At 36.1% G+C, this 12,805-nt stretch overlaps 1 protein-coding gene and 1 long non-coding RNA gene across 3 annotated transcripts; both read left to right on the top strand.

The window, feature by feature from the left end:
• The first annotated feature begins 469 nt into the window (after positions 1-469).
• On the top strand, positions 470-4,307 carry LOC141826847 (putative voltage-gated potassium channel subunit beta). Its single transcript, XM_074714160.1, has 4 exons — positions 470-1,085; positions 2,579-2,722; positions 3,210-3,374; positions 3,993-4,307. Exons 1-4 carry the CDS (start codon positions 522-524, stop codon positions 4,104-4,106), a joined length of 987 nt encoding a protein of 328 aa, XP_074570261.1. The 5' UTR covers positions 470-521; the 3' UTR covers positions 4,107-4,307.
• Positions 4,308-7,325: 3,018 nt separating this feature from the next.
• On the top strand, positions 7,326-11,104 carry LOC141828116 (uncharacterized). Of its 2 annotated transcripts, none has more exons than XR_012601739.1 (5): positions 7,326-7,775; positions 8,355-8,440; positions 8,523-8,767; positions 10,598-10,683; positions 10,773-11,104. It is a non-coding gene; the product is annotated as an uncharacterized LOC141828116 (long non-coding RNA). The 2 variants fall into 2 exon arrangements; XR_012601738.1 differs by having other exon boundaries at positions 8,523-8,984.
• Positions 11,105-12,805: the final 1,701 nt, after the last annotated feature.

Here is a 12,805-nt window from a genome sequence, read left to right as displayed (position 1 = left end):
GAATATTTTAAAAGAAAACTATAATAAATATCTTCATTCATTTAATATATTTAATATTCCTCTGGCTTGATTCATGTAACTCGTCATCCCCATGAATCATTATTAAAATTCCATAAAAATAAATGTTAAATTAATTTATAAACAAAATCATTGTTTCCAGCGCCGACGCCAGCCATGTGACAACGATATGCTAACGCCGCGCGGGTTCTTCTTCGTATCGACAGTCCACCCGATCCATCGTTCGGTCACCGACCTTTACCTTCCTTTCATTGGAATAGTTTCCGGACCCACATTACTTCAGCCAATCAAACAAAACCTTTCTCGAACGGGTAAACAGTCCATGTGCCTCTACAGTCGCCAGCGGTTTAATTCCCTAAATAGACTGGTAAGCGCTAATTGCTGTCAGATTAAGACATAAATAAATACTTCGCTTTTTGCCCTTTTTTTAACAAAGCCCCTTTGTGAAGTAAGCAAGAAGCAGATCGGATTTCTCTTCGAAGGAGGAAGAAGATTAGGGCAAGATGCAGTACAAGAACTTGGGGCGATCGGGTCTCAAGGTGAGCCAGCTCTCGTATGGGGCGTGGGTCACCTTCGGCAACCAGCTCGACGTCAAGGAGGCCAAGGCCCTGCTCCAGTGCTGCCGCGACCACGGCGTCAACTTCTTCGACAACGCCGAGGTGTACGCCAACGGCCGCGCCGAGGAGATCATGGGCCAGGCCATCCGGGAGCTCGGCTGGCGCCGCTCCGATCTCGTCATCTCCACCAAGCTCTTCTGGGGCGGTCCCGGCCCCAATGACAAGGGTCTCTCCCGCAAGCACCTCGTGGAGGGGACCCGCGCCTCGCTGCGCCGCCTCGACATGGAGTACGTGGACGTCCTCTTGTGCCACCGCCCCGACGCCGCCACACCGATCGAGGAGACTGTCCGCGCCATGAACCACATCATCGACAAGGGGTGGGCATTCTACTGGGGCACCTCCGAGTGGACCTCTCAGCAAATCACCGAGGCATGGGCCGTCGCTCAACGACTCGACCTCGTCGGCCCCATCGTCGAGCAGCCGGAATACAACCTTCTTTCCCGCCACAAGGTTACCCATTCCGATACGATCTAATCTCCGACGTTTTGAGTAGATATAGTACTCTGCTTGATTTGCCACTTTTGATTTTTTTATTGCCTGAAAAGATTCTCGTTTTGATACACTAGTAGTCAGATCTCGAGGTTTCTGTTGCCCTATCTGAAGTCTCGCGCCATTTCATCATCTTATTGTGGCGAAATCGCTGATTTTACTTCGACATTTGCTGAAACTGCTAGCTGATTCATTCATCCCTTCATTTGATTTATTTATCAGTGGTCGAATGAAAAAAAATGAGTTGGTTTTCTCATGAATTGCTGAAATATTAAGCGCTCAGTTGGAAAGGAGTTCCATATGCATCAGTTCCCTTTTGTAAGCATGCATCACCGGAGAAACTATTTGATTTTTGTACTTTGCTGTGTTATAGTTTATATTAAGTGAGAATTCTACAATGGAATAATTTTCAGAACTATTATTTTATCAATCAATTTGCCCTAGAGAATGATACTGCAGGGATACAACAGACATAGTTTGGATCCTCAATATATTTCCTTTAATGTTGATGAATAAATATTTAATTTAGTGTTGGATGGAAATAAATGAGACTCCAGGTGATTTGACATTTAATGCTGATAAGATTTGTAATGAATTTGAGTTGAAATGCTAAGCTTATCTATTTTAAAGTTTTGTACATGCTGAATTTATTTTTCAGTAGTTACGATGATAACAACCTGCCCGCCATAAAATATATGACTGCTAATTGTGATACTCTTCAAGAGATTACACTACTTATTTGTCTTTTTCTGTTTTATTTGAATTTATGAAATGAGAGTAATCTTTGTGATCAAAAGTAAACTTTGTTTGTGTATGGTTTGTTTTCCTGGTATTGGTTCTTTTCTTGATTTTATATGGATTTGATGTAGGACATGATTATATTTAGTATCAGGGTAACAATTTAAGTTGCCTAGCCTCATGCTTAAGCTAAAAATGAGAAAAGAAATGTTTATTCTTATCAGTAATAAAAGCGGTAAAAAGTTACCATTCCAAATGGTTTTTTAATTCACTCTTCATGATGTGTACTGTTTAGTCTGATATTTGAGCATTGAGATTTTTCTAAGAAAATTAACTACTTGATGTGATGAAAATACTCTCTTAGTAGAATGTGGTATTTTACAAAGACAAAAAAAGCATTGTGTACTCATATATCAAGAAGAATAGTCTATGTGAATAAGATAAAGATGGAGAAAATAGAACATTATTTTCAATACAAGAGGGATGACATTTACTAGCTTGAATACAAAGGAGAGAATTAGCCTTAGGGGGTTTGTTTACAAGCTTAATGATGCAAATGATTGAAATGAGAAATTGGAAACTTACTACTTCTGTGAAGTCCTTAAGTACGACCTGACTACAATCTTTCTAAGAAGTATTAGATCTAAATATTGTTACTTTTTCTTATATTTTAATTGGTGAAATGTAAGTTTTACATGTTTTGAATATTGATACAGGTTGAATCAGAATACCTTCCTCTGTACGACACATATGGCCTGGGTCTCACCACATGGAGTCCATTAGCATCAGGAGTGCTGACTGGAAAATATAGTAAAGGAAACATACCTTCTGATAGCCGGTTTGCTCTTGACAATTATAAGGTGAAATGGAATGTGTACATTTACTCATAAATACAACTATGCATTTTTTTTGGTTAACATGATCAGTGTTGGTGAGTTTTATTCTCCTAAAGGTATGTATTACACATGACAGGATCAGGAAGTAACTCAAGTTCAACATCTATCAGCAATTTTCTTGTTTGGATTATATTGATATTTATATAGTTCTAGGAAAGGGCTATCAGTGACCTCCTTGCAGATGACTTTTTATTTTGTTTTAATTTTAATTCTAACAAATTTTGTAGGGCATGGGATGGTACAAAGCAACAGCGAACTTTTTATTACAATATTTTCCCTGCCTACAATGAAAAGCTCAATCACGCTCATTTGGATTTGGATTTTCTCCTACCACTTTTAAATAAACTGCTTAACTGATATTGCTTTTTTGTACTCTTTCATCTTTTTGTTATCAGGAACATCCAACAGCTTTGATCATTTGGAATCTCATACTTAATTCTGTGCCCTGTAGAATCTTGCTAGCAGATCACTGGTTGATGACGTGCTAAGAAAGGTTAATGGGTTGAAACTAATTGCTGAGGAACTGGGGGTTCCTTTATCTCAACTTGCAATTGCTTGGTGTGCATCAAATCCAAATGTTTCCACAGTAATCACAGGGGCCACCAAAGAGAGTCAGGTATTTGGCATGCCCTGCTTAGCATATGAAATTAATTTATAATTTACGAGAGATAATTCCTGTTAGTTGATATTTAGTCTTGAACCTTTCCCGCAGATCAACTGTATGAAAAAATAAATAAATAAAAGGATTTGTTGAAAAAAATATTATGTCGGGATGAAAGAAGTTAGAAAGTAGATATAGAGCCTAGTGTAAAGGAGGAAACTTAAACATTATACTTGTGTGTTAGATTCATCTTCAGATATCACTGAATTTCCAACAGGACGTCCTCAACCAAATTCTTGACATGATTGAGATGAAAGAATAGATTTTGTAGTTTTCTTCTATTGCTTGTACTTTATTTCTCCTCGGAACTGGGATTAATGACAACCAATTTTACTCTTTTCTCCTCAGAGAAGTCATATTTCCAATACTTGCCTTGCTTTAAGATAGCCAGTAGTAGCTTCTCAGATTCGTGATCTTTTTTTTTTTTTTATGAAGCCAGAAGACATTGTTTGTTCGTCCATAGCAAAATGATCTCTGCACTTAATTTCTTTTGATGTCTAGTTTAGTTACCAGTGACTTTGTGTATATATATATTCTGGGTTTTAATTGCAACATTATGATGTCTTGATTCAGATATTAGAGAACTTAAAGGCACTTGAGGTTCTTCCGCTGCTGACACCTAATGTCCTTGAGAAAATAGAAGCGGTTGTTCAAAGCAAACCCAAGCGTCAAGAATCATATCGTTGATTTCTTCTCCCACTTCTATTTTGTACTCTGGACTGGGAATGCACTCATAATTTATGGACTCGTGTTTTTTTCATCATAATTCCTGGTGGTGGTGCGGTTTAAACGCTTATTGGTATGTTTCTGGTTCATTGGGCATTCTTCGATTGATTGATGTTGGTTACAGATATGAGTTTAATATAAAGCCTTTCAGGATTTGGTGCATTTCATACAGAAGATAATTATGGTATGCGGTTTTGAATAAGCTTCAGTATTTGATCGACAAGATCTTAGTTATGTTGATTTTAAACATCGCTAAATTTGGCTCATTAATGCTCATGAGCCAAGTTTGAGTATAGCTTAAGGTCCATAAATTTAACAAACTTTGAACAAATCTAATAAGTAAATAAATTAATTAATTAAAATTCAGTCGAACTAGATTTTAGAAACTCTATTGAAGGAAGGAGGTCCATTACAAAACTAGTGGAGGAGCTCGATATTGGGAAAAGAAATCCAAATCGAATTTCTAATGTTGAAAAATAAAGAGATCCAGGCCTTCTGTTTGAAAATTTACTAAGATGGTTTTTTTATTTTTTTTTTTCTGTTTGGATCAAATCATCTTTCACTGTTTTTCCAAAGAGTTTTATTACTGAAAAATAAAGAGATCAACAGAGTCTTCCAAATCTGGACTTTTGATAAGAGACACCAAAGCAAAATGAACAAAAAAAAAAATGAAAAAAAATAATACAATTCTCTTTGGTGTTAAATTATAGACTATAAAATACTTATATATATTTATTGAGCTAGACCAGAATAGTCCTATCTTAAATTTATTCTCTTTATTTTTTTATAAATTATGTAATTATTAATATTTTTCTCACTTAGTCAAATTTGCTGACCTAATATGACTAATACATAACTTTTTTGAATTTTCGATATTAACAAGCAAGATAACAGATGCCTTGGAAGTCTTATGAGAACATTGTATGCCACTTTAGAATGAAATGACAAATTATATGATACAACATACTTTATTTGGGTAGATAAATAAGTGAGCAAAATTAGAATAGTTTTCTATATGAGTAGATGATAACTATTAATAAATTATTTTATAGTTATCAATATTTATTTTTTATTTGTATATATGATACTACAAAAGGATCATCAAAAGAGTTATGCACCTTTTAGAATAATCGGCTCTTGTAATTAGTCTTAACAACTATTTTTTTATTTGACCCTAGTCTTGAGTAGGGGTGCAAATGAACCGAATTGAGAGCTGAATTGTATGAAAATATGATATTCGAGTTTGAGCTTGAAAAATATGTGATATTTGGATTCAATTCAAAGCTTGAAAATGCAAATGATTTTGGCTCGAGTTCGGTTCGAGTTGTTCAAATCTTGATTCAAGCAGAAACAAACTATAGCTTAAAATGACTTAAAATTGAGTTCAACTTGAGTTATTCGAACCTTAATTTGAGTATATTTAAAATGAAATTGTGTGAAAATAAATAAAGTTCAGTTTGAATTCGGTTCACGAGTAGCTTGTGAACAATCGAATAAAATATTATAAATTTAAATTTTACTAAAAAAAATATTGAATATATTCGAGTTCGGCTCAAATTTGATAATTTCAAATGCGAATCAAATATTTTTGAGTCAGCTTGAAAAGCTCAAGAATAGGCTCTATTCTTTTGCACCTCTAGTCTTGAGAGCCACTAGAAATGCATCATTTATGGCTAGGCTATATTATATTGATATTTTGGATTAAAATAATAAGATAAGATAATAAAACATATATAATCATTAATAATTGATATTATAAGTTTTTATTATCAAAACATTTACATATTTATCAAAAAATATCTTTCCTCATTTGGCTATCTCGCCTTCATTGATTATATTAATATCATAACGTTAATAATTGTTTGACAATATAAGTACATTTTGATTTCTATGAATTAAATTGTAGACATTACCAATTTGTGGTTTCTCGTTTATAGCAACCTTGCACACAATATTATACAACGGTCCTATTTCTATAAGAATTTATAGAATGTAGGCCTAAAATTAATATATATAATAACTTTTAGTGTCTCCCTACCCTTAATGGTGCTATAGTATTGTGATACTTTCCTATCATTGATAAATGACTTTTGACAGGATAATTTAAGATTATATTATATCATTTTGATCATTTTCTATATTATAAATTGGGTTTTGAGTCTACTTCTTTAACTTGATTAATTTCATGTCTTTATTTTATTTCTTATTAATTTGAGCTAATTTACGGATATTAATTTATAGTATTTAATTTTACAGGAAATTAAGATGAAGATAATAATTTTTAAATAAGTGTAATCAAACCCAATTGCAAAGAACTGAAATCGGGCCAAAAAAATCAATTCAAAAAACTCATGTACGAATAAGTCTAATTTGGAGAAAATTAAGTCTGGTTCAGATCTGGGTTCAGTTTGGTTCAGGTTTGATTTGAGTCTGGCTCAACCTGATTCAACCAGGGTTCAAGCTGGGCGGTTGAATGTGACTTTGGTTCGACCCGATTCATTGAAGGGTTAAAAGGTTAATCGGTTCGTCGCACAAGCGGCGGCGGCGGCGGGGGGGGGGGGGGGGGGGGGCTCGACAGGTGTGCAATCTAGGTTTTCCTTCTTTCCGAAATCGCAAGCACTGTAGATTCTCGCTCGCGATTTCGGCTGAGCTCCTGTCCCTCTATCACGTCCTTCTCTGATCTTCTTCTTCTTCTCGATCAGCAATAAAGCGGTGCCCCGCGCCCACGAAGGTCTACGAGCGCCGCCGTATTGATAAGTGGCTATTTGACAGGATTAATTAATTATATTGGATTATTTTAATCATATTTTATGTCATAAATTGAGTTTTAAATTTATTTCTGTATCTTGGATGAATTTTAGGCCTTCATTCTATTTTTATTAATTTGAGATAATTTATGAGTATTAATTTGTTGTATTTGATTTTGTAGGAAATTAGGATGAAGCTTAATTGTAAAGAATTATAATCGGACCAAAGAAATAAATTTAGAAAGCTCACAAATAGGCCCAATTTGAAGAGAAATTATTCCGGATTCAAATCGGATTCAGTTCTGATTCAATCAGATTCAAAAGGGGTTCAATTCAGCCGGTTTTGTGGAGATGGGTTCAAACCGGTTCAACGCTGGCTTAAAAAGGGGTCAGTCGGTGCTCGGTCCAAGGTAACGTTTCTTGATCGCGCGATTTCTTCCTCCGCCGAGCTTCATCGCGCGTTTCCACCGTCTTCTTCCCGATCAGCACAGCGCAGCGGCGGCAGTAGTCCCCGTCAGCCGCGGGAGATCGTTGAGAGTGGCCAGCTTCGGCGATTGGCGGCGACGGCCTTTCCGCGGACGTTAGCCGACGTGGTTTCGAACGCGAAAGCCCTATATCCCTCCGCATCCACCGGAGTTCCGATCAGTGGTCGTCTCCGCCGACGTGGTTTCGAAGGCTGGGGAAGATCCTGTTCTGATCTCCGATCGTCTCTCCTCCACCGATGAAGTAAGGTAAGGTTGTCGAATTCTTTTGTTCTGATTTTCTGTTCTTGGACGGCAGGGAATCGGGCAGAAGAAGAAACATCCGGATCTCCCTGATGATATGTACCTTAAGAAGAGTGGCTTGCTATCTGTAGTAGGTGCAATGATGGAGCCGAACACACGTAAGTTCCTGGCATCGGAGTTTTTCTTGGAGACGCTTTTCATATAGATGTTTTGTTTAATGGAGATTTTACTTTTAATCAGTTACTGCATGAGAATAATACCGGCTAAAGTTCCTGAAGGTGAGTGGTTACATAACTATAAGACTGTTCGATTGGAAGGATGAATGAGACAAAGGATGATACAAGATTTATGGTTTCGATGAATTGGATGAAATGATCAATCCATTCATTCATCCTTTCACCTGTTCAGTTGTAATGATGAGTCAAAGAATAGATAAATTTTGAACAGACAATGATAATAATACCCTCATCTTTATAGCTCCTTTCCTCTTTTAACTCCCACTCCTTCCGACCAACCTTTCACATTCATGTCTAACAATTTATTACATATAATTCAACAAGTAATTATAATTCATCATTTGTAGTTGGATAGTTTTGTAATTATAAAATGGGGTCCTAAGGCCAAGATTGAAAATGATATTAACAAAGTCTGTTATCCGTTAAAACCACACTGCACCAATTCTGTTTACTTGGATAGCTTTGTGGTTGTATCTTATTTCCATATCTATTATTTTGCAGGTAAAGGTATGTGTTATATGTGGAGATGAAGGTCAGGAAGAGTGGCTTGCTATCTGTAGTAGGTGCAGTGATGGAGCTGAGCATACGTAAGTTCTTGGCGTCTGAGTTTTTCTTGGAGACACTTTTCATATAGATGTTATGTTTAATGGAGATTTTTCTTTTAATCAGTTACTGCATGAAAATAATGTCGGCTAAAGTTCCTGAAGGTGAGTGGTTATGTGAAGGAGACTGCAGATAAAGTAACAGGAAAATCTGAAGCACAAATTAGTAGAATAGAATCACCACCTCCTGAGGAAAATAATCAGAACAATGAATTTAGTATGGAAAATAAGGCGATTGATCCAGACATCAGAAGAGATAATGAAGAACTAGCTAATTTACTTCCGTCTAAAAGGAAGAGAGAGGCTATGGAGGTTGATTCTGTTTCACCTTTTGTGGATTTATTTTGATTAGCATACCAAAGAAAACACAAATTTCTATCATTTAATTGTAAATGTTGAATATATCTTTAACTTTTAACCAGTTTCATGGGAATTTGCAAGTATATTGATTCTTAGATACGCACCTGAGACAAAACAAAAAAAAAACTTGCTGATGATGGATCGCAAACTTAATTCATAGACACCCAAGGTATTTATCATTCATACGTCTTAGATATATACACTTTACATGCATACATTGTTCTTTATATTCTGCTTCATTTGACATGGAAAAATGATCATGTCCAGCATTACCCTCCCTCCATTTCCATATTTTCCATATTTCTAAGTTTTGTCATCAATTTAAATCTTTCTTGAATAATAGGTTAACAATGCTATAACTACATCATTGTATATTATGAAAATTTGAAGTTTGAAATAAGCATCAAGCTCTTGAATGGCGATCCATTCATTATATATGTCAAGTAATGCGCATATCTATGTAGGGCACGTCGTTGGAACTTAGAGAAAAATTCACTTTAGTGTTGATCTGTTGTTTCTAGATAACAATGATATATGACTAGATCCTTTCATGTCATTTTCAATTGTCATGAATGCATTTAAAGTTGTATTTCGTATCTGAAGTATATTGTTGTTAAATAAGGAATTAATTCATAACTAATAGAGGGTAAGGATGTTGACTACATGATTTTACCATGATATGCAGGGACAGATCCAGGAAAAAGGAGGTGGGCTAGGTTTTGGGTGTTGAAGGGGGTGGGCTATGTAAAAAACTTTTTTACAAAAAGATCCAATGTGTAATAAATCTAATAGTGAAAACTTTTTTACAATAGGTAATAAAAAAAAAATCTTTGGGTTGGGTTAGAGCCCACGACAACCCTTAAGAAGTTCTTCCTAATGATATGCACCTTAAGCATTTTAATTGTATACTGTTGATTTGTTGCCTATTCACATCTTGTTTTCATCTATACATGTTGATATGCTGCCTATTCTAGAACAAATGTTTGGTTGCTTGTATTGATCTTCAATATGCAAAATTCGTATTAGTACTTGATCACATAGTCTCACATCCAATGTCGTGTGCACACCTTGTACTCAAGACTTTTCTACTATGGCTTGAAAAATGGTCACAAAGTTGCATTTGCAACTTGTAAAATATGAATATAAAAATAGCAATCTTGATTATAGAAGAAAATAACAATTTTTTCTTTATCAATAATTTTCATTTAATAATTTTAAATGAACTATACAAACTAAGATAATTTGCAAGAAATCGAGATCAGTATATAATGGCATGTGCAGGTTTAAAGAAACCTCAGGTAACTATAAGACTGTGTTCGATTGGAAGGATGAATGAGACAAAGGATGGTACGAAATTTATGGTTTTGCCTGTTCATTTGGATGAACTGGATGAAATGATCAATCCATTCATTCATCCTTTCACCTGTTCAGTTGTAAAGATGAGTCAAAGAATAGATAACAAATTTTGAAAAGACAATGATAATAATACCCTCATCTTCATAACTCCTTTCCTCTTTTAACTCCCACTCCATCCAACCAACCTTTCACATTCATATCTAACAATTTATACATATAATTCAACAAGTAATTATAATTCATCATAAGTAATTATAATTCATCATTTGTAGTTGGATAGTTTTGTAATTATAAAATGGGGTCCTAAGGCCAAGATTGAAAATGATAATAACAAAGTCTGCTATCTGTTAAAACCACACTTCCCCAATTCTGTTCACTTGGATAGTTTTGTAGTTGTATCTTATTTCCATATCTATTATTTTGCAGGTAAAAGTATGTGTTATATGTGGAGATGAAGGTCAGGAAGAGTGGCTTGCTATCTGTAGTAGGTGCAATGATGGAGCTGAACACACGTAAGTTCCTGGCATCGGAGTTTTTCTTGGAGACGCTTTTCATATAGATGTTTTGTTTAATGGAGCTGAACACACGTAAGTTCCTGAAGGTGAGTGGTTATGTGAAGAATGCCAATTGAAGGAGACTGCAGATAAAGTAACAGGAAAATCTGAAGCACAAATTAGTAGAATAGAATCACCACCTCCTGAGGAAAATAATCAGAACAATGAATTTGGTATGGAAAATAAGGCGATTGATCCAGACATCAGAAGAGATAATGAAGAACTAGCTAATTCTCTTCCGTCTAAAAGGAAGAGAGAGGCTTTGGAGGTTGATTCTGTTTCACCTTTTGTGGATTTATTTTGATTAGCATACCAAAGAAAACACAAATTTCTATCATTTAATTGTAAATGTTGAATATATCTTTAACTTTTAACTAGTTTCATGGGAATTTGCAAGTATATTGATTCTTAGATATGCACCTGAGACAAAAAAAATAACTTGCTTATGGTGGATCCCAAATTTAATTCATAGACACCCAAGGAATTTATCATTCATACGTCTTGGATATATACACTTTACATGCATATATATTTCTTTATATTCTGGCTTCATTTGTCATGGAAAAAGGATTATGTCAACTGTCAAGCATTACCCTCTCTCCATTTCCATCTTTTCCAAATTTCTAAATTTTGTCATCAATTTAAATCTTTCTTGAATAATAGTTTAACAATGCTATAACCACATTATATATTATGAAGTTTTGAAGTTAGAAATAAGCATCAAGGTCTTGAATGGCGATTCATTCATTATTTATGTCAAGTAATGCACGTATCTATGTAGGGCACACTGTAGGAACTTAGGGAAAACATCACTTTAGTGTTAATGTGTTTTTTCTATATAACAATGATATATGACTAGACACTTTCATGTCATTTTCAATTGTCATGAATGCATTTAAAGTTGTATTCCGTAAGTAAGGAATTAATTCATAACTAATAGAGGGTAAGGATGTGGGCTACATGATTTTACCATGATAAGGAATTAATTCATAACTAATAGAGGGTGAGGATGTTGGCTACATGTTTTTACCATGATATGCAGGGACGGATCAAGGAAAAAGGAGATGGGCTGGGTGTTGGGTGTGGAAGGGGTGGGCTAAGTAAAAAACTTTTTTACAATCGAACCAATGTGTAATTAATCTAATAGTGAAATTTTGTTACAGTAGGTAATAAAAAAATTTTCTTTGGATTGGGTTAGAGCCTAGGGCAGCCCTTAAGAAGATCTACCTGAGAAGAATTTCTATACCTCAGATTCTCTTATCTACACATGGTTGTTATACGACTCGGATTGACCAATTGCATCTAGACAGTTCTTTACAAGAAAAACGTCAACGATGTTTCTGTATTACAACACAGTAAATATTTCACAGCGTGTTTACTCCGGTAGTGGCTTTCTCCGGTGACAAGGAGCAAAAGCAGCAACCTCCTCTCCGGCAACCACGAGCAAGGGCAGCAGCCTCCTCTCCAACGACCACCAGCAAGGGCAGTAGCCTCCTCTCCGACGACCACGAGCAAAGGCAACAACCTCCTCTCCGGCGACCACGAGCAAGGGCAGCAGCCTCCTCTCCGGCGGTATCCAAGGAAGGATGGGCTCGGCAGCAAGGGCTCCTCTCCGGTGGCAGCAAGGGCTTCTCTCCAACGGTGAGCAGATAAGAGAGACCACAGTAACAACCCCTCTGTTTTCTCGCGTTCACACGATCGGCGGACTCAGGATCAATCGAGGAAGACACCACGATCGAAGGAGGAAGAACACCTATCAGCAGCAAAGAGATGCGACCAAGCTAGGGTTTCCATTAGCCCTACAACCACCGTGCTCATCGGGGAGAAGAAACCATCAGTGGGGTATGGAGAAGAGATCGGCGACGCTGGGATCGCTATTGGTTTCCTCTGCCTATCGCACCACCAAGAGGAGCTACAGGAGCTATCTTTTAAACCGAATCAAAACCCACTTAGGGTTTGGCTGAACCGGTTAAGAATTAACCAAGGTTGAACCGGGTTCAGTCTATATTCACCGTAGCAAACCGGGTTTATTATTGATTTGCTTGATTCACTAATCAAACGAACTCCGATTTGACCCAAA

The sequence above is a fragment of the Curcuma longa genome, chromosome 4 (genome assembly GCF_044706935.1).
Source record: "Curcuma longa cultivar G26 ecotype Majalengka, Jawa Barat chromosome 4, ITB_CL_G26_1.1, whole genome shotgun sequence".
Taxonomy (NCBI): domain Eukaryota; kingdom Viridiplantae; phylum Streptophyta; class Magnoliopsida; order Zingiberales; family Zingiberaceae; genus Curcuma; species Curcuma longa.
The sequence above is the reverse complement of the archived record's forward strand: the minus strand, read 5'-3'. Positions and strand labels throughout refer to the sequence as shown.